Source organism: Typha latifolia, chromosome 15, assembly GCF_019914945.1.
Source record: "Typha latifolia isolate L0001 chromosome 15, TyphaL0001v2, whole genome shotgun sequence".
In the NCBI taxonomy this organism is placed as follows: Eukaryota; Viridiplantae; Streptophyta; class Magnoliopsida; order Poales; family Typhaceae; genus Typha; species Typha latifolia.
The window spans coordinates 1,059,160-1,082,051 of record NC_133100.1 but is presented as its reverse complement, the minus strand read 5'-3'; the positions used below and the strand labels follow the sequence as shown (position 1 = coordinate 1,082,051).

At 36.3% G+C, this 22,892-nt stretch overlaps 2 protein-coding genes across 2 annotated transcripts; both read right to left on the bottom strand.

Annotated features, from left to right (window-relative positions):
- Positions 1 to 2,855: 2,855 nt before the first annotated feature.
- Positions 2,856 to 6,108, bottom strand: LOC140802135 (disease resistance protein RGA2-like). Its single transcript, XM_073157571.1, has one exon. It carries the CDS (start codon positions 6,106 to 6,108, stop codon positions 3,151 to 3,153), a length of 2,958 nt encoding a protein of 985 aa, XP_073013672.1. The 3' UTR covers positions 2,856 to 3,150.
- Positions 6,109 to 13,934: 7,826 nt separating this feature from the next.
- Positions 13,935 to 20,950, bottom strand: LOC140802134 (putative disease resistance protein RGA1). Its single transcript, XM_073157570.1, has 2 exons — positions 20,595 to 20,950; positions 13,935 to 17,273 (listed from the first exon to the last, which is right to left on the bottom strand). Exons 1-2 carry the CDS (start codon positions 20,904 to 20,906, stop codon positions 13,935 to 13,937), a joined length of 3,651 nt encoding a protein of 1,216 aa, XP_073013671.1. The 5' UTR covers positions 20,907 to 20,950.
- Positions 20,951 to 22,892: the final 1,942 nt, after the last annotated feature.

Below are 22,892 nucleotides of genomic sequence, written 5' to 3'. Positions count from 1 at the left end.
GAAGTGTATAAGATGATACCTCATGAATTGTATTAAATTGGCAATCTATAGTTCACCAACCACGCCGATTATTCAATACTTATGAGGTTAATGTGATCAATGGTCCGCCGTTCAGTTCCATTGTGCCCCTTGTACAACTCCTGAAAAATAGGGTGGCATCGATGTACTGATAATATAAACAGAGAAGCTGGTAAGCCCTCAAAGCTGCACAATGACTGGAAATTACTGCAGTCCTCTGTCTCCAATGTGAAGAGCGAGTGCAAATTGTGCAACTCAGGTAAGGATTGAAGATTAGGGCAAAGATCCAAATCTCAATTTTTTTTTCCGGTTCTCACAAAATTTTAGTTAATTCATCTGGCAATCTGCTAATACGAGTGGCAGAGAGATCTAAGTAGCGCAAATGTATTAGACTACTTAGAGTATCAGGCAAGCTGCCCACGGGGTAGAAACGCAAATTAAGGGCTCGAATTCTTTTTCACTGTCTAAAAACATCATGAAGATCATCATCTTTATCAGGACATATTTTGAAGGGCAGAAAGAAAATCAAGGCATGCAAGTTATTCAGCAAGACGACATTCTGTTTAAGTGTGGCAAGATTGTCGATAGAAAGAGATAAATTGTTTTCGCAAGAAAGAGATAAATGGTGAACACTAGTTGGGATTGTCCTCCATGTATCATCCTCATCATCTTCAATTCTACAAATATCATTCTTGGAAACAGATTCTCTTGTTGTGCAAATACCCCAATGGCAATCTTAAGGCTAAGAGCAGCACTCATGGATTCCCTAATATTGTTGGCCATAGAGGACTTAAAGTAGATGCTAGATTTTTCGAGATTAATTTTCTAGTTGGTAAGTCCACAATAGGTCTTAAGCGCAAAATTAACAACATCAGTAGAAGGCAAAGAGGCTTCAGCCATAATGATGATATCATTAGCAAAAAAAAGATGGTTCAAACCCTGTTGATCTTTCCCAAGCTAAGCTTGAAGCCTTTGAACAAGCCACTGGCGGCATGATCGTTGAAATTGGTAGTGAGGAGTTAAGAACATATGATAAAAGGGTGGGGAAGGTGGGGGAGAGTAGATCTCCTTGCCGAATGCCACAATGAGGCACAAACCATTCAGATAAGCTCCCATTAATCAATACAACCCTTGACCGAACTACACCCCTTACTAGAGAAACCCAGAGCTGAGAAGGTATTTAAGATAGCTTTCTAATTGAGCCTATCATATGCCTTTTCCATGTCAATTTTGATTAACATCATTGGGTAGTTGCTCCTATCCTTAGACATTGAGTGAGCTAACTCTTGGGCCCAATATTCTAACCGGCCATAAAGGTAGCTTGCTCATTGCCAATGAGGCTAGGGAGCATAGCTAACCAAGATTTTAGCAACAATTTTATAGCAAACATTGCTAGCGTAATAGGGCAAAAATCCTTAACATGTATAGGATTATCTTTTTTCAAGATTAGAGTAATATAAGTAAAGCCCCATTTGGTAGGTAACACAACATTAGAGATACTCAGCCCAGTGATATCCCAATAGGCTCGATAAATGTCAGCTTGAAATCTGTCAGGCCTAGAGGCCTTGTTCGAAGACATGGCCCACCAAACTTTTTTAGTCTTCTCACAAGTGATCGGGCACTCAAGAAAGGCAGCAGTGGCCTACTCAACCCAAGGGGGAGTGGGCTAGTGACTAAGAAAAACACTATTAATATGATCATTGTCCCACAGGTTTCAATAGAAATTGTTAAAGGTAGGTCTAATACAAGACTAATCCTCAACCCTAACCCCAACCTCATCAAAGATACCATTAATCTAATTCTTCCTATGCCTAATGGTGGCAGTGATATGGAAAAATTTAGTATTCAGATCTCCATTATTGATCCAATTGGTTCTAGATCTTTGCCTCTACAAGGTATTAATTTGGCGGTTTAGGGCAATTTGCAGGATTATACAACCCCGAGCTTCAACCTATCAACACTAGTGGCAAGGCCCAAGGAATCAAAAAGCTCTAGTTCTCTAATTTGGATTTTCACCTTGGCCAGCTGCTTATCCAGATTCCCAACACACCTTCTATTCCACTTACCCAAGGTTCTTCTAGCAGTAGCAAGGGAATGGTTAAACTTGTGACCCGAGTTATTATGGATATTTTTAGACCAAGCACTATCAATGACCTATCAACACTCATCATACTCAAGCCAGAAAATCTCAAATCTAAAATGCCCTCTAACCTTGTTGAGCACCCGGTCAAGAGAAATAAGGAGAGGAGCATGATTAGAAGTGTACGCTCAAGGTGTGTAACCTTAGTATTGGGGAACTCTTAGAGCTAGACCGGATTTGCTTGGTTTGACCTATTATGCTGACTCATTTCTATAACTTTTCAATCTCACATTAAATATTTAATTAATTGTATACCACTATATAAGTATGTTTCTATAAAAGCTAACTAAAATGCTTCTATGGGAGGTCCATTATATTTGGCCTATTATGATATATAGTAATTTTTATAGCAATATCCAACCCACCCGAAGATCCTCTATGATTGAGTACAACAATCCAAAAATTAAGTGTTAACTAACCAATTACTCTAAAAGTTTAAACTGTGTATCCAGAATGCCACAAGATAATCAATAACAAGTTTCTGTGAATTTTTTACACATTTTTAGAATATATAAAACCTTACACATTTTAACATGGAGTATCTCATTAATGTAGAGAATTGATCCTTATTTGCATGCAAAATCAATATCTAAAAATAAAACAAAACAATAACGACATCTACAGTATACAAGGCTTACAGTCGACTGCAACAATTACAAAATGGAAAGCTTTAAGCAATATGAGTGTCAATGCATCGTTCAATTTACTTGTACAAATTATCAACTGATAAGCACTGCGAATGGCAAACACTACACAAGCAGATAGAAGAAACAGAGCATTGAAAATGATATTGTAGATACTTGCATACTTAAGTACTTGGAGAGAAGTGAAAAAAGTTTGTCAAATGTTGCTGCTCCTGTGCAATTGAAAGAGTCGCCATAGATGGGCACCTGTCCACCTTCAATGGTAGAAGAAAAGGAAGGTCTTGGAGATGCTTCAAGAATACTATGTCTGCAGCAACCACAACTAGAGATTTCCAGGCTTTCTTAGGATTATGGAAGGTAGCCAATTCCCTCCTGCATAAAAGGGTGATGCTGCAAGCAAAGTTTCTTGAGACCAGCGAACTTGTTAGTTTTTTCTACTAATAAAGCATCAAGCTTATTGCAGGGAACAACAGTCAACTCCTCTAAACTTTTTAAAATCTCATACTGTTCTAGCAACCATTTACTAGGATACTGCAGCTTTTTACACCTTTCGATGGTCAAAATGGCTAAAGATGGCTGAAATGATGAGGAGGATGGTAAATCCCATGCCTTTGCTAGAAATTTCGGGAACTTGCTCAAGCCCAAATTGAAAAGTTCAAGTCTTTGGAGGGTTGGAGGGAGTGGCGGAATTCTTCTGAGTTTTGGGCACTCTGAGATTCGGAGATTTTGGAGGTGAGGAAACAAGTTGACTTCAGAGAACCACACTTCCCACTCGGGCAAGCTATCAAATTTCAACTCTCGTAATGATGGAAACCCCTTTACAATGCTAGAACCATGGAATCCAGGACCAACTTTTTTTATCGCATGCATCCCACTTACTTCAAGAAACTGAAGCTGGAGAAGCTGTCCGAGAGGTGGAAGGTCTTCCCAAGCTTTGCAATCAATTAGCTTGAGACTTAGCAAATTATCGAGTCCATAATTACAAACCATCCAACTTGGAGAACCAATACCTTTATAGCCATCGATACACAGCTTTTTGAGATCTCGATGTGGTTCGAGGCATTCTAATATTTCATTCTCCACCTCAGGGCTGGTGTTCCTTTCTACAAATCCCCACTGTAACATCAGCTCGACAAGATTCTCTTTCTCACTTAATCTTGCTTCTTTGGCTTTTTCTCCACTGTTCACATTTTCAAGATTCTTGATACAAAGAGATCCTCGAAGTTCTTTTAGGTCTCCTAACTGTCCTATATCAAATCCAGGAACAACTTGGACGGAGAAAGGCCACTTCAATTCCTGAAGCTGAGTCATTTTTCCAATCCCTTTTACCTTTGACAATACTCCAGCAGAACAAATCAAGCTTCGCAAATTAATCAGTTTGTTCATCTTTTCAGGTACCTGATCAAACTCCAGCTGGGAAAGATTTAATATCTGTAGATGGTAAAGCTCGGTTACACCCTCTGGCAATTCCTTAATGCCACTGTGTGAGAGATCCAAGTAGCGAAGATGAATAAGACAACTTAGATTGCCTGGTAGCGTATTCATCCGACAGTAGCTTAAACTGAGCACCCGAATGCTTGCTAGCTGTTTGAGCACATCACGCAGATTAGCATCATCAAAACTGGCGTCGTAATTGCGAAGAAAAAGCAAGGTGCGCAGATTATTCAGCACAAACGCATTTTCCTGAAGTCCGCCAAGATTTTTAGTTGATACAGACAAATGCCTTACAGTCGATGGGATTTCATAATTTCCATTGATCTCATCATGTTCGATTCTAAAGCTGTAACCCTTGTAAGTAGTTTCTGCCAACTCATGCAGTAAATTATGTAAACTATACACATCTTCCTTCATAGTTGATTGGAAAAATGACTTGGATATCAACATTTTAAAGTAATACTCCCCAACATCCTCGATTCTATTCCCATCAGAGGGATAGATCATACCATGTGCCATCCACATGCCTATCACTTTACTACAGAGTACCTCCCAGTCTTTAGGAGTTACACTTAAATATGCGAAGCACTGCTGTAAATGGACAGGTAAATATAGGTAACTCAATTTGAGAACTGGCATTATGTCATGCTGGTACTCCTCTAGCTTCCATGTGCCACTCTTAAGAATTCTTTCCCAATGATCCTCGTTTAGTTTATCTCTTAACAATGCACCCACTGTCCTCGCAGCCAATGGCGACCCCTTCAACTTGAAAGCTATTTCTTGCCCAATTTCTGCTAAGCTCCGATGCTCCACTGGGTTTGCATCACCAAATGCACACTCAGAGAAAAAGGAGAGGTACTCATCTATTGGCAAACCCTTCAATTTGATAGGTTCCCCAATTTGCGTCCATATCGCAGCCTCCTCTTGTCTGCTAGTTAACAAGATCTTGCTTCCTTCATTTTGATGGCATAGTGGAGCGCATGCTTGAACCATATCGCACACTTTTCTAAGAGTCTCACTCCATACATTATCGAGCACGAGTAAAAATTTCTCGGAGCTTAGCTTCTTCTTTAGAATTAATTGTAATTCATCTAAATTGTCAACACCAATATGACTGTAAGAACAGTATGATTGATCTAGCATTTCTCTTGTAATCCTGCCTAAATCAAAGTTGTTAGAGACGCATACCCACACCTCGAGGGAAAAGTGGCTCTTCACCTTCTCGTCATTGTAGACTACCTGGGCAAGAGCAGTCTTCCCGATCCCTCCGGCTCCGAGAATTGGAAGGATGGGTATATTTGTGGCACCGTGCGATTCCGTGTTCAGCAAGAAGTTGATGATCGCTTCCTTCTCCTTCTTCCGCCCCAAAAAACTATGTTTGTTCTTCTTTGGTGTGCCAGCGGGAAGATTGCAGTTAGAACAAAGCTTCTTGAACTTTCCATCCAATTTTCTTACTTTAATGAAGTCCCTCAGATCATCGTCAAGTTGCTTTAACTTCCTCACGAGACTGCTCAGATCACTCAACTCCCCGTTGTTGAGTGGCACAATATTGATAATCTTACGTAGAGCTCTCTTTGTTCTGGAAGAACAGTTGTGTGCAAGCTCTCGGTATGCAAAGGTGTCGAGGAGGTCGTCCATATCGTACGCCAACTTCTTGAAGTCCTCCAGCCATTGGACCATGAATGGGTTTTGATTCTTCTTTTCCTCAATTACTTCGACAACGCATTGGAGTTTTAGGAGAAATTTACTCAGCAATTTCAGCTTTTCTTTGACATCAGAGTGAAGCTCGTGCTGCCCTCCGAGAAAGGAGCGAATTCTACTCGCCAACTCCTCCACAACAATAGGTCCAAACACCGCCACTATTGGCTCCATCACCTTCCCGGCGAGCGCAAAGTGAAAGACAAAAGGAGAGAGAATCAGAGAAACAGAGAGAGATCAGAAGAGAGACGAGAGATGGTACCAAACACTTTTGGTGGTTGAAGAAAAATTAGTCAACTACGTCGATTGATGATTGATGATTGATGGAATGCACGCATCCTCGATTAATGATGATAAATGAATATTATTTATTTGTTTGCAAGATTAGACATCAAAATCTATTGTAACGGCAACTTGGCACCTATGCCAGCTGATTGTTATTTGGAAGTGGCTTCCACGCTTCGTACAGAACCAATTCTGACGGCTCCGGCCAACAGAATCGGGATTTAACCTTAACCTAGAGGTGATTATTGGGCGCATCTGGGCTACACTTTTTTTGCTAACCGAACTTAAATATGTATTCACGATTTTTAAAAAATATTATATTTTATCAGGCCAAATATAATAAGCATTTATTGTGATATTTTAGTTATCTTTCATGGAAACATTATATATTGATATCTAAACATTATATATTATTAAATATTTAATATGGAACTAAAAGAATTATAAGAATATACATGTATTATGAGTCAAACCATGAATAGGCGTAGCGGGTGGGCTTTTGGGCCAGGCCGGATGGACAAAGGCTTAGCCTTTGCCGCCCACTATCATTTAAGGCACAGGTCAAGCCAGAATTAGCCCAGTTAAATCAAGTGGATTTGGGCTAGGTTTGGATGGATTAGGCCTAATGATTACCTCTACCTTCAGCAAGGAAAATCATTTTAACTTGTCAAACACCAAAGTGCAATGAAGTCATACCCGGCTATTAAAAAATATTAGGAAAAATATCCCATAACTCATTATAAAAACCATAGATCTTTAGACGCTCCAGGAAGCTTCATTCCATTTGGGCGAAGGTTTTTCATAGTTCCCCTTTGAGCATGAGCACCCCTGGCACTCGAGCACTAGATATTTTTGAGGTAGAAAAAAGCTTCTTGGGCATGATTGTTAAGAATTTGTACCACACAGTTAAGAATTTGTACCACATCGTCAGAGACATAATATGCTATGTAACTCGAGAAAATAATTTAAAATTAAAATCAATGAAAACTAAAATCTTATGATAACTAAAATATGGTCAAATTTTTTAATTTAAATAATAATCCAACTAAAACAATATCCAGATGATTTATAAATTTTAACAACAACTAATCTTATTAGATCTTATAGTCTTGGCAAATATGTATAAAATATTCTAAGAGCTTTTATATATATGTATGAGCATATCTATAGGGGTGTCAAGCTTATCGAGCAGCTCGGGCTCGGCTCAGGCTCGACTTGACTGGAGCTCGAGTCAGGCTTGGCTCAGTTAGAGCTGAGCTGAGCCCGAGCCATTGAAAGAGGCTCGAAATCAATATCGAGCTGAGCCTGAGCTGAAGTCGGCTCGCTCAGGCTCGACTCGATCGGCTCGGTATAAAACTAAATTAGAAAATCCTAATCCCCAAATGTAAGTCCCACATCCCTTCCCTGTCCCTTGCCCCAAATTTAATTTCCCCATGCTCGTCCCCTCAAACTACTGCCACCTCTTCCTCCTCCTTCTTCGGCACTCGGCAGTCTGCAGTTCAGAACTTCGATAGTCGGCACCTGTGCTAGTCGTCTCCTCAAGCTGCCGCGGTGTTGCCTCGTCAGGCTGCCACGGACCCGCGGTAGTCGTCTCCTCTAAGCTCCGCCTCACCTTCCTTCTCCAAGCCGCCGTCGCCGCGTCGTCCTCCTCCATCGGCCGACAAGAGGTATCCTCTATCGTCCTCCTCTATTAGAGTATTTTTTTCTTTAGAGTATTTTTTTCCTGTTTCTGGTGGTATCAAAATCCCTACTTATTGACTTTTTTTTTATATTTACAATCATTGATTTGAACTAAATATAATATCTAAGATACAAAAAATAGGGTCCAGTGAGAAGAAAGATAGATAACTCTGCATGAGTTAGGCTTCTATTTTTTTTTCCCACATATTGAACAGGGTCTATGGCAGAAGATAGATAACTCCCGCATGCCCTCTTCACTGGTGAGAAGAAAGATAGATAACTCTGCATGAGTTAGGCTTCCATTTTTTTTCCCACATATTGAACAGGATCTATAGTAGAACAATGGCTTTAATTGTAGAACAGTGGCTTTAATTTGTCATGTTTGTTAGAATAGAGTTTACAAATTGCCTATTAAATTGCTTTGCTACTCCTAAGTTTTCCAATTATGGACATCAAGGCAGTAATTTATTTTATTCTATTAATTGTCCATTGTTGTATCTGTCATATCTATTTTTGTTTTGTACTAATTAAGTATTATAAAAATTTAAGCAGTACTTCTATTTTTTTTATTTTTTTTTTTTATGTAGATGTCAGAGTCAGTAACTAAGAATCTTTCCGATGCTGTTAGTGAAAGTGAACCTATTGAATTGATATTGGTGAAGAGGATAATGAAAGAAAGGGAGAAGAAGAACTTTTGATGTATGGTTGTATGTCAAGCGGGTTAAGGTGAAAGAAAATGGAGAAGAGGTAGAAAAATATCAGTGTAATAATTGCCCATCATTATTTAATGTTCCTAAGCAAGACGTCACTTCATACATAAAAAGACATGTGAAATTTTGCATTGGTTTGGTAGGCAAAGGACAAAAAAAAATCCCTTTTGCTTCTGCATCTAGTGTTATTGGGGCTTCAACTATAGAAGAAAATTATCTCAAAACTATTTCATCAAGATACAACCAAAATATGGTGAGAGAAATAATGGCAAAAATGATGATGGTACATGAGTATCCTTTTAATATGGTTGAGCATACATGGTTCAATATTCTTTTGAAGGTTCTTAATCCACGTTATAAACGGATTTCTAGAAACACAATGAAAAGTGATGTCATAAAAGTATATGAATCTGCAAAAGGAGAAGTGAAATTGCTTTTGAAATGAACGGATAGAATTAGTTTGACTTCAGATTTGTGGGCCTCAAATCAAAATATTGGGTATATATCTTTGACTGCTCATTTTGTTAATTCTGATTGGACTTTACAAAAACTCATTATCAACTTTTGTCAATTAGAACCTCCACACACTGGAGTTGTTATTTCAGATGCTATTATTGATTGTTTAATTGCTTGTGGAATAGAGGATAAAGTATCAACTATTACCTTAAACAATGCCTCCGCCAATGATGTTGCTGCTAAGACTATTAGAGATAAATTGTACTTCAAGGGGCTTATTTTTTATGTTAGATGTTGTGCTCACATTTTACATCTAGTTGTTCAAGATGGGATCCATGTCATTTAAGATGTCATTGAAAATGTCGATGCAAGTGTTACTTAAAAAAGAGTCCTTCACGTATATATAAGTTTGGTGAAATTGCAAGACAACTCTCTGTTCCTACTTTTAAGGGTTTAGCTTTGAATGTTGCAACTCGTTAGAATTCTACATATGTTATGTTAGAGCATGTTTTTGTGTACTAAAAAGTTTTTGAGCAATATGCAACGAGAGATGCAAATTACAAATGGCTACCTTTAGAAGATGATTGGTTTAAAGTTGCAAAAGTCCGTGAATTTTTAAAAAAAATTTATGATGTTACTCAAATTATATTAGGAAGTTCATATCCTACTGCAAATTTATTTTTGATTGATTTATGGAAAGTGAAAGAAGCTTTAAATAAAAGATCTGAAAGTGAATTCTACTTTTTGAGTTCCAAATAATTTTTGAAGCTCTTTGTCTTCCGAGACAGTGGAGGCTTTGATATGTGGAGGAAATTGGATTAGAGAATCATCAAAAAAACAAATCAGCTCATCTAGGGTATGTGTAATATACTTCTCATAATAATTTTTTCTCATTTTATGCTTTTATAAACTATTGCTAACTTCTTTTTTATAATCTTATTTTCTTTAGGTATCGGAGATGGAAAATGTGTTTGTGAAGATTCCAAATGTAGTTTGATCTTTAGGTATCATACATTGTATGTCTTTTTCATTTGTATAACATTTTCATTTGCATAGATGATAGAAGAGGCAAGGATATATTAAAAATGTTTTGAATTGAGAGCAATGATGTTTAAGTTAATTAACAACTGAATTTTTCCATCATTGTTTGTTTATACTGGTTGCAATGATGTTTAAGCTGCAATTAAGTTGTTTTTTTTTCTAGTTATAAGATGAAGCTTCTTTTTGGTGTTGAGACTTGAGAGTGTCAAATAAATTTAGTTGTAATATTTGGCATGCTATTAGATTTTATTGTAATATTTGGCAAGATATAAGTTAAATACTTTATATGGTAATTTTTAGCAAGTGATAGATTATGATTTGGATGTCAAAATTTGGATTGGTGTGATAATTTGGATTTAGCAAGTGATGAATGGTACTATGTTAATATTTTGCAATTGGTGTGATAATTTGGTTGGCTTTAGTAAAGTTGTATAATTTAAGTTAAGTTCATTTGGTTGGCTTTTGTTATATTTACTAGTAAAAATTTTGAAATTGGTGTGATTGCTTTGAGCCAAATTTTGATGAATCTATGTTAATATTTTGCAATTGGTATGATAATTTGGTTGGCTTTAGTAAGGTTTTGTATAATTTAAGTTAAGTTCATTTGGTTGGCTTTTATTATATTTACTGGTAAAATTTTTGAAATTGGTGTGATTGCTAATCACTGATTAACTTTAAATTTTGTAGTCAATTTGGTTGGCTTTTATTTTATTTACAGATTAAATTTGTTATTCAATTTTAGCTTTTTTTTTCACTTTAAATAGGCTAGGCTCGAATTGGCTCGGTCCAGCTCGAGCCAGCTCGGCTTGAATGAGGCTTGATAATAGGCTTATTTCAGGCTCGCGCTCGGCTCGGGCTCAATCAGGCTCGACTCGAGCTAAGGTGAGCTGAGCCTGAGACCAATAAAGAAGCTCGAAATTAATTTCAAGCCAAGCCTGAGCAGTAGTCGACTCGCTCAGGCTCGGCTCGTTTATACCCCTGCATATCTATAAGTTTTGATGAAATTTGGTTTGAAAATTTTCAAGTTTTGAAGCATTTAAGTCGGGGCATTCAAAGTGCATCTAAACTCACCCTAGAAAATTTTCAAAGATACGGAGGCAGGTTTTAGGCCATCCGGATGAACCCTATGAACCATTCTAAGTCATTCGAAGATACAAAAAGGTATTTTTGGTCATCCAAACACACCTGGAACTCAAGTCACGTCGTTCGAATGGGGTCAACTTCCATTCTAACGAGGTCGCGAAACTTGGTGGAATATGGAATTTTATGAAATCTGATTTGACTTGGATTAAGTCTTATATTTATAAGGTATATAATGGTTAGGATGACCTAACCCTAGAGTATGTCAATCATTGCTTTGGAAGGAAGTTTTTAAAAAGACAATACTTTTCACTAATAGAGGTTTACTCATCTTCTACATTAAAAAGATTTGTCTTAAGGGTCATTAAGATGGAAGATCAATTTTAAGTGTTACTGAGATTGAAAATCAATCACAAGACGTAGTGAATTGCAAGGTCTAATGATTAAGACTATGTCAAATAAAGTCATGGAAATCGATAGGTTGTTTGTAAGTCAATCTTGTAAACTGCAACGATATATTAGTGATTCGTTTGATCCAAGTTTGGATCCGTAGTTTTTTACTCGTTTGGAATTTTTTCATATAAAATTTTTAGTGTTTATCTTTGTTTTATTCATTGAATTTTATTCTAACATTTTCTACTTGAGCAAAGAGTTGAGAATTGTGCTTAGGGTTTGATACATAAGTGTATCTAGTTTTTTCAAATCGGACCATAAAGAAAAATTAAAATAACTAAAACTAATCCATAGATTCCTTTGTGGAGGATTCTAGCCTTGAACTTAGTTTAGAGAGTCTAACTTTGAATCATTTTAATTTGCTATTGTAAAATTAGATTTTTAATGAGCTCGACACTCAGTAAAAAATCCCACTCTATCTATCAATACGTCTAACAATAAAAAAAATCAACAAGTGATATATATATATATATATATATATAATATTATGCATCAATGGATCATAAACTCATATACAACATTTTCTTAAAATAAGTACATTATGTAGGATTTTTCAATGCTATTGAAACCATAATGCATAAATTATGAATATTGTATTAACTTATATATTTGAATAAATCAGAGTGATAATAGAACTTATATCTATTGAAATCCATATCTTAGATACCGACAAACTAATAAAAATACCATATTGTCTCTTTAATAGGTACTCTGTCCTATAGCCACATTGCACTATCAGTCACTATTTGGTTTGTCCATAACTTTTTTAAATAGCCAATTCAACTAGAGTCACAGTTAGGTACTTCTGCAACGTGCTACTAGCTTTTTCTTTAATTGTTGAGTAAAATTAGAATCATCACAAATGAAAATCTAAAAATATTTTTCAAGATCCTACTAGAGTCACTTGATAGCATGCAGTGTTGTTACATTCGAAGGATCATTTTCTTGGACTTATATCTCAAATTGTATTCCAATATTTCTTTCACCAATATAATTTATATGGAGTCATTCCATAATCATGTCATGATCATTTAACGTCTAGGTTCTTTATTTTATAAATTAATTTATTATGAATGAATTAAATAATGTCTATATATCAATACATTTTGAATCAGCCATGGAAAGAAGAAGAAGATTCTTCTCTTCTATATTTCTTATTTTTCCTTTTAGCCCTCTACCAGTCTGCCCTTGGCTTCTTTTGTTTTTATTAGTAAATCATATTATGGACCTGTGGGCTATGGCTATGGATCTGTGGGCTGTGGACTATAGTTCCCTAGTCAAGTCCGACTAATGGCCTAGCTTCCTAGCTGACTTTGGGTTGGGCTTTTAGGTCGGGCCGATGGGCGAGCTACTGGGCCAGGCCAGGCAAGCAAAAGGTTAGCTCGTGCTGCCCATTGACTATTCGAGCTCGAGTTGGTTATAGACGAGTTAGGCCATATGATCACCTCTAGCTAGAGGAGAAGAACTTGAGAGGCAAGTTCACCTTGGGAAATCTCACACTCAATGCTATATATGGCTTGCTAGTATTGACTTCATTTCTTGAGCATAAATATAAGTTTTGAAGAATGAAAATTCTAAATCCTTACTAGACGAAAAACCCTAATAATGCAACCCTTTGTGAATTAAGATATGGAAATGAAACATGCATAAACAATACATTTAACATAGGAAAAACTTTTATCAACCGGGTAAAAAAACCACGTACCTCTTCTATGAGGTAAACTATGCACTATAAATTTAGTGGTTGCAAGAACACTTACAAATCGATTGTCATTATCCACAATCGTCACAGTAGTATTATGCTTGACTCCCCCTAAATAAACCACCTCATGTTCTTGGTTCACAATCTTGATGACCCTTAAGATTGTAGCTCAGTCTTGATCACCCTTGAGGCAATCACAAGTACATTCTTCAATCTTGAAATAAGGAGGCACGAGGTAGATCCAATATCTTCGAGCTTCAACCAACTCCAAGAGCTCTACTCCCTTCTCTTTAGTATAGCTTCATATAGCCTCCAGAGGTGTGCCTAGCCTTTTTCAAATTCCCTTTTTATAACCCTAGAAAAATAGCCTTTTTATTAAGCTACAGTGAATTAAATCTTATTTTATAATAAATTTGAGCGGAGCCTATCTTAGTAAAAGAAATTGAAACAGAGCTAGTTTGGTCAAAATACAAACAGAGCACTGAAAGTGAGACTGCATATCAATTGTAGATGGTAAAATGAGGAATAACGATAAGAATCAAAACAGTAACAATATGAGTTCAACGACCACGGGGAATGTCACCAACGGTCTGTCAATCAGATCCGTCATCTAAATTATACCGGTCGTTAAACTCAGGGTGGCATCGACGTACTGACATATGTACCAAAAGCGGTGGCAAGTCCTCCTTGCTAGGCAGCGATCGAAAGTTGCTGCAATCCTCTATCTCCAAATTTTTGAGCGAGTGCAGGTTCTTCAACGCAGGCAAGGTGCCGAGATTGTCGCAAGCTTCAAAACGCAGCAGTTGGAGGGAGATGAGAGGGTGAAGCACCTCCTCGTCGATTTCCTGTTGATCAGAAAATATAATTTCCAGTTGTTTGAGGGAGGCAAGGCCATCCCCATTAAGCAACACTTTGAGGAGTAAGGTGTTGTCGATGCAGAGAGTGGAAAGTGCTGACAAACCCACTTCTTCCATCTCTTTTAATCCTGACGATGACAATGGAGTTAGCTCTGGACAACCAACAACTTTCAAATATTGAAGGGAACAGAGGGCACCAAGGCCCATAAGTGATGTAAGCCCTCTATAATTTGTAATCTCTAATCGATGGAGTCTTGTTAACTTTTGCAGCCCCTCCTCAAAGGAAAGGGTTGTTGGACCTGAACACCAGTCTATCCTCAATGACTGAAGAGTAGAAAGACCTTCGAGAGTCTTCGAGAGTATCTTGTCTGCAACGACACAGTTTATTATTTGCAGGCTTTTCAATGATTCAAGCAAGAGACCACAATCCTTCTCCTCGTACTTCAGATCTTCCTCTTCCTCCTCAAGGTTCTGCTCAGACGGCCAGCTGTCAATACGAAGTTTCCTGAGCCCAATGAACTCGTTAATTGCTTCCACTAATGAAGGATTAAGCTCACCACAGGGATCAACAGTCAACTCTTCTAATTGTCTTAAATTTTTATACTGTTCTAGCAGCCATTCACCTGGGGACTGCAATTTTGGACACCCTTTGATGGACAAAGTGACTAGAGATGATGGTAACGGGAAGGAAGAGGATGCTAAAGCCCATTTCTTTGCCAGAAACTTTGGAAACTCTTTTAATCCCACGTTAAAAAGCTCAAGTCTTTGGAGGGTAGGAGGAAGTGGAGAAATTATTGTTAGTTTTGGGCATTTTGAGATACAAAGAATCTGGAGGCAGGGAAACAAGTCGACTTCATCGACTGCGGACAACACTTCCAACTCGCGCAAGTCATCGAATATTAACACTCGCAATGATTTAAAGCCAGAACCGGGAAATCCATCTCCAACTTCTCTTACTGCATGCATCTCACATAGCTCAAGAACTTGAAGCCTGGGAAGCTGTCCGAGGGGAGAGATATCCTCCCAAGCTTTGCAATCGGTTAGCTTGACACTTACCAAATCATAGTGGCAAAAATAGCGAACCATCCAACTTGGAGACCGGGTACCTTTATAACCATCGATATGGAGCTTTTTAAGATTTGCAAGGGGTTGGAGGCCTTCTAGTATTCCATTCTCTACCTCAGGATTGGTCTTCCTTTTAACGGATCCCCAATGTAACTCCAGCTCAACAAGATTCATTTTCTTCCATAATCTAGCTTCTTCGGCTTGTTCTCGACTTTTCACATTTTCAAGATGCCTAATACTAAGATATCCTCGAAGCTGACTTAGGTACTTTAACTGTTCAATGTCAAATCCAGGAACATTTTGCACGTGGAAGGGGCACATTAATTGCTGAAGTTGAATCATTTTTCCTATCCCTGCTACCATTGACAACACTCTGCTGGAACAAATCAAGTTTTGTAAATTAAGCAGTTTGTGCATACTTGCAGGCATACTATCAACCTCCAGCTGGAAAAGATTTAGAGTCTGTAAGTTGTAAAGCTTGGTTAGTTCCTTCGGCAGTTCTCTGATTTTACCATTTCCAGATAGATCTAAGTAGCGCAGATGTGTAAGACTACTTAGATTGTAGGGGCACCTTTTCAAGTTGCAATTTTTCAAAGTCAGCGAGCGAATGCTTTTTAGTTGTATAATGACTTCTTGGAGATGATCAGCATCATTAGGAAAAACAGGGAAATCGCTCCGCAAAATCAAGGTTCGCAACTTATTCAACACATATGCGTTCTCCTTTAGGCTGGCCAAATGCTTTGTGTTTATAAACAAATGACGTATGGTGGTTGGGATGGTCCTGAACTCATCACCTTCGACTCTAAAGCAGTCATCTTTGGAAACAGATTCTGCCAAATCATGTAATAGATTAGGTATAGTGTAATGATCATCATCATCACTTGACTGAAAGAATGACTTGGATACCAATTCCTTAAAATAATCCTTTCCAATATCCTTGATTAATATCCTTTTGTCGTGATCTTGATAAATCATACCCTGTGCCATCCACATTTGTATCACATCTTCACGTTTGAAGCTCCATTCCTTAGGATATATGTTTAAATATGCAAAGCACTGCTGTAAATGGGGAGGTAAGTGTAGGTATTTCTGTTTGAGAGCAGCCATTATGTGATCCTGACCCTTCTCCAATTCATATATATCACCCATGGAAATGCTATCCCAGTGAGAGGCGTCTAACTTATCTTTCCGCAGCGCACCCGCAGTCTTTGCAGCCAAAGGTAGATCCTCCAGCTCTGAAGCTAACTTCTTCCCTCTGTGATGCTTCTTTAGATTGGCACCACCAAATTCATACTCCGCAAGGAAGGATCGGTATTGATCCCTTGGAAATCCCTCCAGTTCAATTGGGTCCAATGTGCCCATCAACTTTGCGACCTTTGGTACTCTACTGGTCAACAAAATCTTACTTCCCTTATTCCCGTTGCACAGTGGAGCTTTAAGTGTATCCCATACACTCTTTATCTCATTTCGTACGTCGTCGAGGATGAGCAGAAATTTCTCTGTGTTAAGTTTCTTCTTGAGAATTTCTTGTAATTTGTTGAAACTTGTGACACCGCTATGACAACCTGCTTGATTAAAGATCTCTTTTGTGAGTCTGAACACACTAAGTTTGTCAGAGACGCAGACCCACATCCTGAGGGAGAAGTGGCTCTTCACCCTCTCATCATTATAGATGACTTGGGCCAGAGTAGTCTTTCCGGTGCCACTGATGCCGAGTATCGGAAGGACGGGAACATTTTTGACACCACATGACTCTGTTCTCAGCAAAATGTTGATGATCTCTTCTTTCTCCTTCATACGCCCAACAAAACTATGTCGGAATGCCGGCGAAGCACCAATACGCTGCTCGACGGTGTGCTTCTTAGACTGCCCCTCCAATCGTAAGAACTGAACGAAGCTCCCGACATTAGAAGCAATCCTTTCTAACCTTCCTGCAATGTTGCTCAAATCTTCGATGCCACCACCATGTGAAAATAGGCTCTTGAGGATGCTTGGAGTAGGCTGCCAACTCTGTTATCAATGTAAAATTTAAAATAAATTGAAATTAATACACGTTGGTTACAAGAAGCCACCGTCTCCAAATTAACTCTCCATGAGAGTTTATTCATTCGGCGGCTTTTCGTTTTGAGTTCAAGGTTGTAGCCGTGAAAAAAAAAATGTAGTCATGTTACCTTAGGGTTGCAGACTTAGTAAGTACGCAAATAACTTAATATGTCCGCAGCCTTGAGTAGCATTTGGTTTGTGCATAAAATATTTATTAATGAATTAGGACTGTCTTAAATATATTTTGTAATTAAACACTCACTTATATATATTTTAATCAAATCTTATATAAGGTAAGTTATATGACAAGTTATGCATAAAATTTTATCACAAATAAAGAGTGTGATAAAGTGTTACGAACCATATCTGGACTGATCCGGACGTCAAAAAAATTATGAAAATTTAGATGATAGTAGTCTCGTGAGTTAGGGTTTTAATGACTCTATTTCACCTAAATCGAAGGTCAAGATGAAAAGTTAAAAATAAAACAATGAAGATAGGTCAGAATATAACAAAACGGTAAATATCCGACGTTGCGACGGTCGTCAGAAGGTGGCTAAAGGTCAAGCGTGGTGGTGGATGACCATAGGGTAGGGTGGCTGCTGGAGGAAGGTGGTGGCTAGGGTTTGAAAACGTTGGAGGTTCTACGGCTATGATCCACTCCTAAAAAGATAACGACGATCTAACGGCTATAGTAAAAGATAAGTATGATAAGTAATGTAAGGTAAATAAACTTAACTCAATATTCATTCTATCATAATCAATTAGGGTTGCACTTCACATATTTACAGAGGCTAACCCTAGACCAACTTTCATTAGGATTTGCCTTATTAGCTTATATTAAAGATAAACATGATATGCATATAAGCATGACTTAGCTAAATCATCATTCTTTATCTTTCTTGAGATATTTCTTTGTTTTATTATACATAGAAGTCATGAATATCAAAGATATAGATCTAGAGGTTAGTGATATTATCCAGCTATTGTAATATTATTCTACGAATATTTTTTTGAAACTATATAAAGTTGGATTTAGCTAATTAAATAGAATCCTAACCTACTAAGATTCTAACTAAACCAAATAAATAAATAAGATAACTAGACTCAATCCATTGAGCTCAATCTCCCCTTGATGTGATTCGATCTGACCCGGTTCGCATCATAAAGTTATGCAAGTTTTATAAGAAAAATTAACATACCTATTTATAATTGATAACCAAACATAAATTCTCTAATCAATGGAATTCATAATTATAATATTTGTTATGCCCAAATTATTAAATGTTAATATTTTATTTTAATTAATTAATATATTTTAGTTATATGTAGATCTCTGATCAATGGAATCTCATTTAATCACTAAAAATGATCAAATTTGGACTCAAATCAGAATTAGGCTTCCCCACTATTAACCAACTGAATCTACCTCTCATCTTTCAAGTCATGCTTAAGTCAAACCATGATCAACTAATTACTTTCTTCCTTATCTAAATCAAAATGAGTCAAAATTCTTTCCTTTTCTTATCAAGCAATAGATTTTCAACAATTAGATCTTTATCAAGTTGCAGAATTTTCACAAGGAATCTTTACCTAATGCAGCAAATTTTCATCTCCAATTCAGGCACAATTTCAGCAATAATTGCAGCAGTAAACAAATTTTAAATTCCTATTTGAGCAGCAATTCTAGCCAAGCAAATTACCTACCTAATGCGACAGATTTCTAACATATTTCATACAGATTTTCACCAGATTTTATGCACATATTTAGCGGATTTTAAACACAATCACAACAGATTTTCAACCGATTTGGAGCAAATTTTCATGCTCCAAGAAGTCTATAAATAGAGGGGTTGAGAGCTAGAGAAAAATATCTTTTCTTGTGTATTTTTTGTTAAGTTTTTCTTTGAGGAGTTGTAATTTAAAATTCAGCATTTAAACTAACAATTGTTTCAATTCAATTGGCAACAATAGAGCACATTCGAAGAAATTTCAATGTTTGTAAGTCAGCAAAGTTCATATTCTAATTTTCTTTTAACGTAATCTCTTGTTTTTGGATTTGGATTTTGTTTTCGAAAGAAGTATTCTGCAACTCTCTAGTGCTAAATCTCATGTTTATTTTTATTCAAGTTGTGTTATTAACTATTAAAATAAATTTCTAATTTTATTTAAGTTGAGGATGAAGCTTATTGAGAACATATTTCTTTCATTCTAAATCTCTTATGTGTTCTTAATTGCTAAATAGGTTCTTCTTTCTTCTACTTTAAATTTGTTTTGTAGAATTTAGATATTAGTTGTTTTTCTTAAAAAGGATTCATCTAATGATTTAAAATTCTTACTCCATATTTTCTAAAAATGAAGAAAGAACGTAATTTTTATGAAAAATTGAATTGTTCATGTAAAGATAATCTTTCGATCCACTGGTGATGATTTCTTGGTGAATCATAGAAAAAGAAGAGATTTATGTTATCTAATAGAAATGTGTTATCTACAAGTGGATTCCAAGACATTATTTCTCATATTTAATTAAAAAAATTGCAGGAAGGTTTTCTTTCTCCATAAATCCTCTAAACCTATTTTCCAACTAGGTTAAAATTATTTTTAGGATTTTCAAACACTTCAAATTTTCAAACAAGTCATCGTGGGATCGATACCTTACTTGCCGATCTACTCCATAGATTCGTGCACTTGCAAGTGTTACTTAATTTGTCACAACAGGTATGTATAAAGTTATCCTTAAAAATTTTATGCATGAACCTAAAAAAAGAATTTACATTATAGTTCGTTGCGATCTTATAAACCAAAAATTAACTCATTGGTCTTCAACCTTAAAAAAAGAGTAATATATTATATATAACCTTGTAAGTCTAAGTCTAAAGCTTTGGGCTTACAAGCGCATAAACTCACAATAAAATATTTTTTAAAAATATAAATTTTATAATATTCTTTTAAACTTTAACTAATTAATTTTATTCAATAATAATATTTTATCTAATATCATTAAAATTAAAGAGTATTTAATCTAATAATTTTACATATTGTTTATTTTTGTCCAAAACTGCATTTGTTTAATTTTTCACATTCATATCAAAAATAATAATTACACTCTTACCCTAATTCAAAACTAAATACCATTTTTTTTTAAGAAATGAGAAGCTAGTTAATTATATTTAGGACTTAAACCCAAACTAAACAAGGCTAAACGTCCTCGCGATAGAAACGGAAGATATAACTTCTGGGAACAGTATCAGAGGAATCAAAAGAGAGGAAGCAAAAGGAACTGATCACCTTCTCGTCCTCGTCGGCCTGATTTTCGAGCCATCGGTATTCGAAGGTATCGAGGAGGTCGTCCGCCTCGTAAGCGACATCCTTGAGCTGCATCAACCATTGCATCAAGTTCTCGTTCTTGATCTCCTTCCCCGCAGCTGCTTTAACGACGTTGTTGATCTTTATTAGTACTTCTTTCAGCTTTTCCAGTTTGTCTAGGACGCTGGAGTCCAACAAGTTCCGCCATAGCAACAAGTAGCTGAGTCTGGTCAGCAACTCACCGATAGCAGCAGATCCAAAGATCGGTACTATTGAATTTGCAAAGGCAGCCATGTCGATCTCCTGCTCCGCAAGCGCAAAGTGAAACCGCGCGTAAAGAAAATGAGATGAAAGAGGGAGAAGATATGGCAGCACAGACTTTTGCTGAAGGTTAAGGAAATATTAGTCAACTACGTGCCGACCAACCAAGTGATGATGAGATTTTCTCTTCTTTTTTTTTTCCTTCCGGGGGGTGGGGGTGGGGTTGGGGGGAAGGTCCTGTTGCGGCGCCAAAATGGGGAGGCTGATTCCTTTCCCATGCTTGGTACGAAATAGCGTTGACCTTGGGCAATATTGTCAACGGGAATCATTTTATCTTGGTAAACACCAATGGGCTAGTAAATCATACCCAAGTATTAAAAAGGTTGAAAAAAGAAAGAAATCTATAAGTTGTTTGGCAGCCTGCCAGGTATCCAGCAATCACGTCTGGCACGATGCTTACAATGCCAGATTTAATATAATTTACTGATAGGTTTAATATGAGTTAAAAATAGATCTTCCAGTTATATTTTATAAATTTAATAATAATATTTTAATACTATTTGCATGACACATACTCAATTTTTATTAAAAAGTTTAATTTTTTTACTTTTTCATGTCACTCAAATTAATAACTACACCTCTATTTCAAACACTCTCTAATTTATCTATAATTTTCCACTTAAATAAATCTATTTCTGTCCAATTCTTTTTAAAATTAACTAAGTACACAATAATATTTAAAAAATATAGCCGGCTTAAACCAAAAAGCAAAAGAAAATAAAAAATCGTAATGTTATATTATTATTCAAAATAAAATATCAACCTTATATTATTTTAAAAAATTAAAAAAAATATGTAAGCCCATTTGCTTCATCTAAAGTCTGAAAATTAGTAACTAAAAAGCTTTAATTATTTTAATAATAATATTTATATTATTAAAACAAAGGGCATTTTAGTCCATTATTTTTATATATTATTTATTTTTCTCTAAAATTAATATCTTTTTCACTTTTTCGCATCACATCAGAAATAATAGTTACACTTTAGCATATATTATAATTAAACATCATATTCTCTTACCCTAGTTCAATATACTTAAATCAAAATTAAGAAATAGGAAAACTAGATTTTATGTAGCCCATACTGTACAAAATTTGTAAATTGAACTTCTCAAACCAGTTTAACCAGTAATTATTATTTTTTCTTTTAAGTAACCTTGGTTGTTTAACCACTCAATCATCCAGGTGATCATCGGATGGATTGGGCTAGACTTTCGGATCAACTGCGCTTAAGTATTTATTCCGCACACCTGCCAATCACTCAAACATAGCAGGAGTCCAATCCAGAGTTAAAAGGTTGCCTGAAATGATCAACACAGTGAGCTTTTCTTATAGAAGTAATAAATGTTTGCAGAGAACTGGCGGAAATCATCAACACATGGTAATCCTACATTCTTGACTTTTTACAACAGCAGCAAAGGAGGATGATAGTAGTATATTTTGATAGCAAGAGGAATAGAAGCAAGCATAACCTTACAAAGCCAAAATTATATTTATTTTGAATGCAATAAGAAGATTAATTGCAGCAATGCTAGTTGCGAGGAGCTCATCCTACAAAATTAGTGTGGAACTTGACTAGAGCTACAGTAGATATCTAAACCTTGTATAGGTACACAGAGGAAATAGAAGCACTGCGAATGAAACTATATCTAATTGCATATGAGCATAGGTAGGAAACTAGAAATAGAGTTGTAACAACCCAAAATTTTAAAACATAAATAAATAAATAGAATAGAAATAAACCAATGAGAAATTTTATTTTTATCTTTCATATTTTGGGATTTGATTAAATTAAATTAAAACTTTAGATATATCTTTAATATATTGGAATCCTTATTCTACTACAATTGTTATTATAATCTTAACTATAAAAAAAGGGGCCTACAAGAAAACCTACATGCAATTTTAAGAGAGTAGGTAAGAGCGCCATCATAGCAATTTGGAGAAAAGGAGAAGAAAA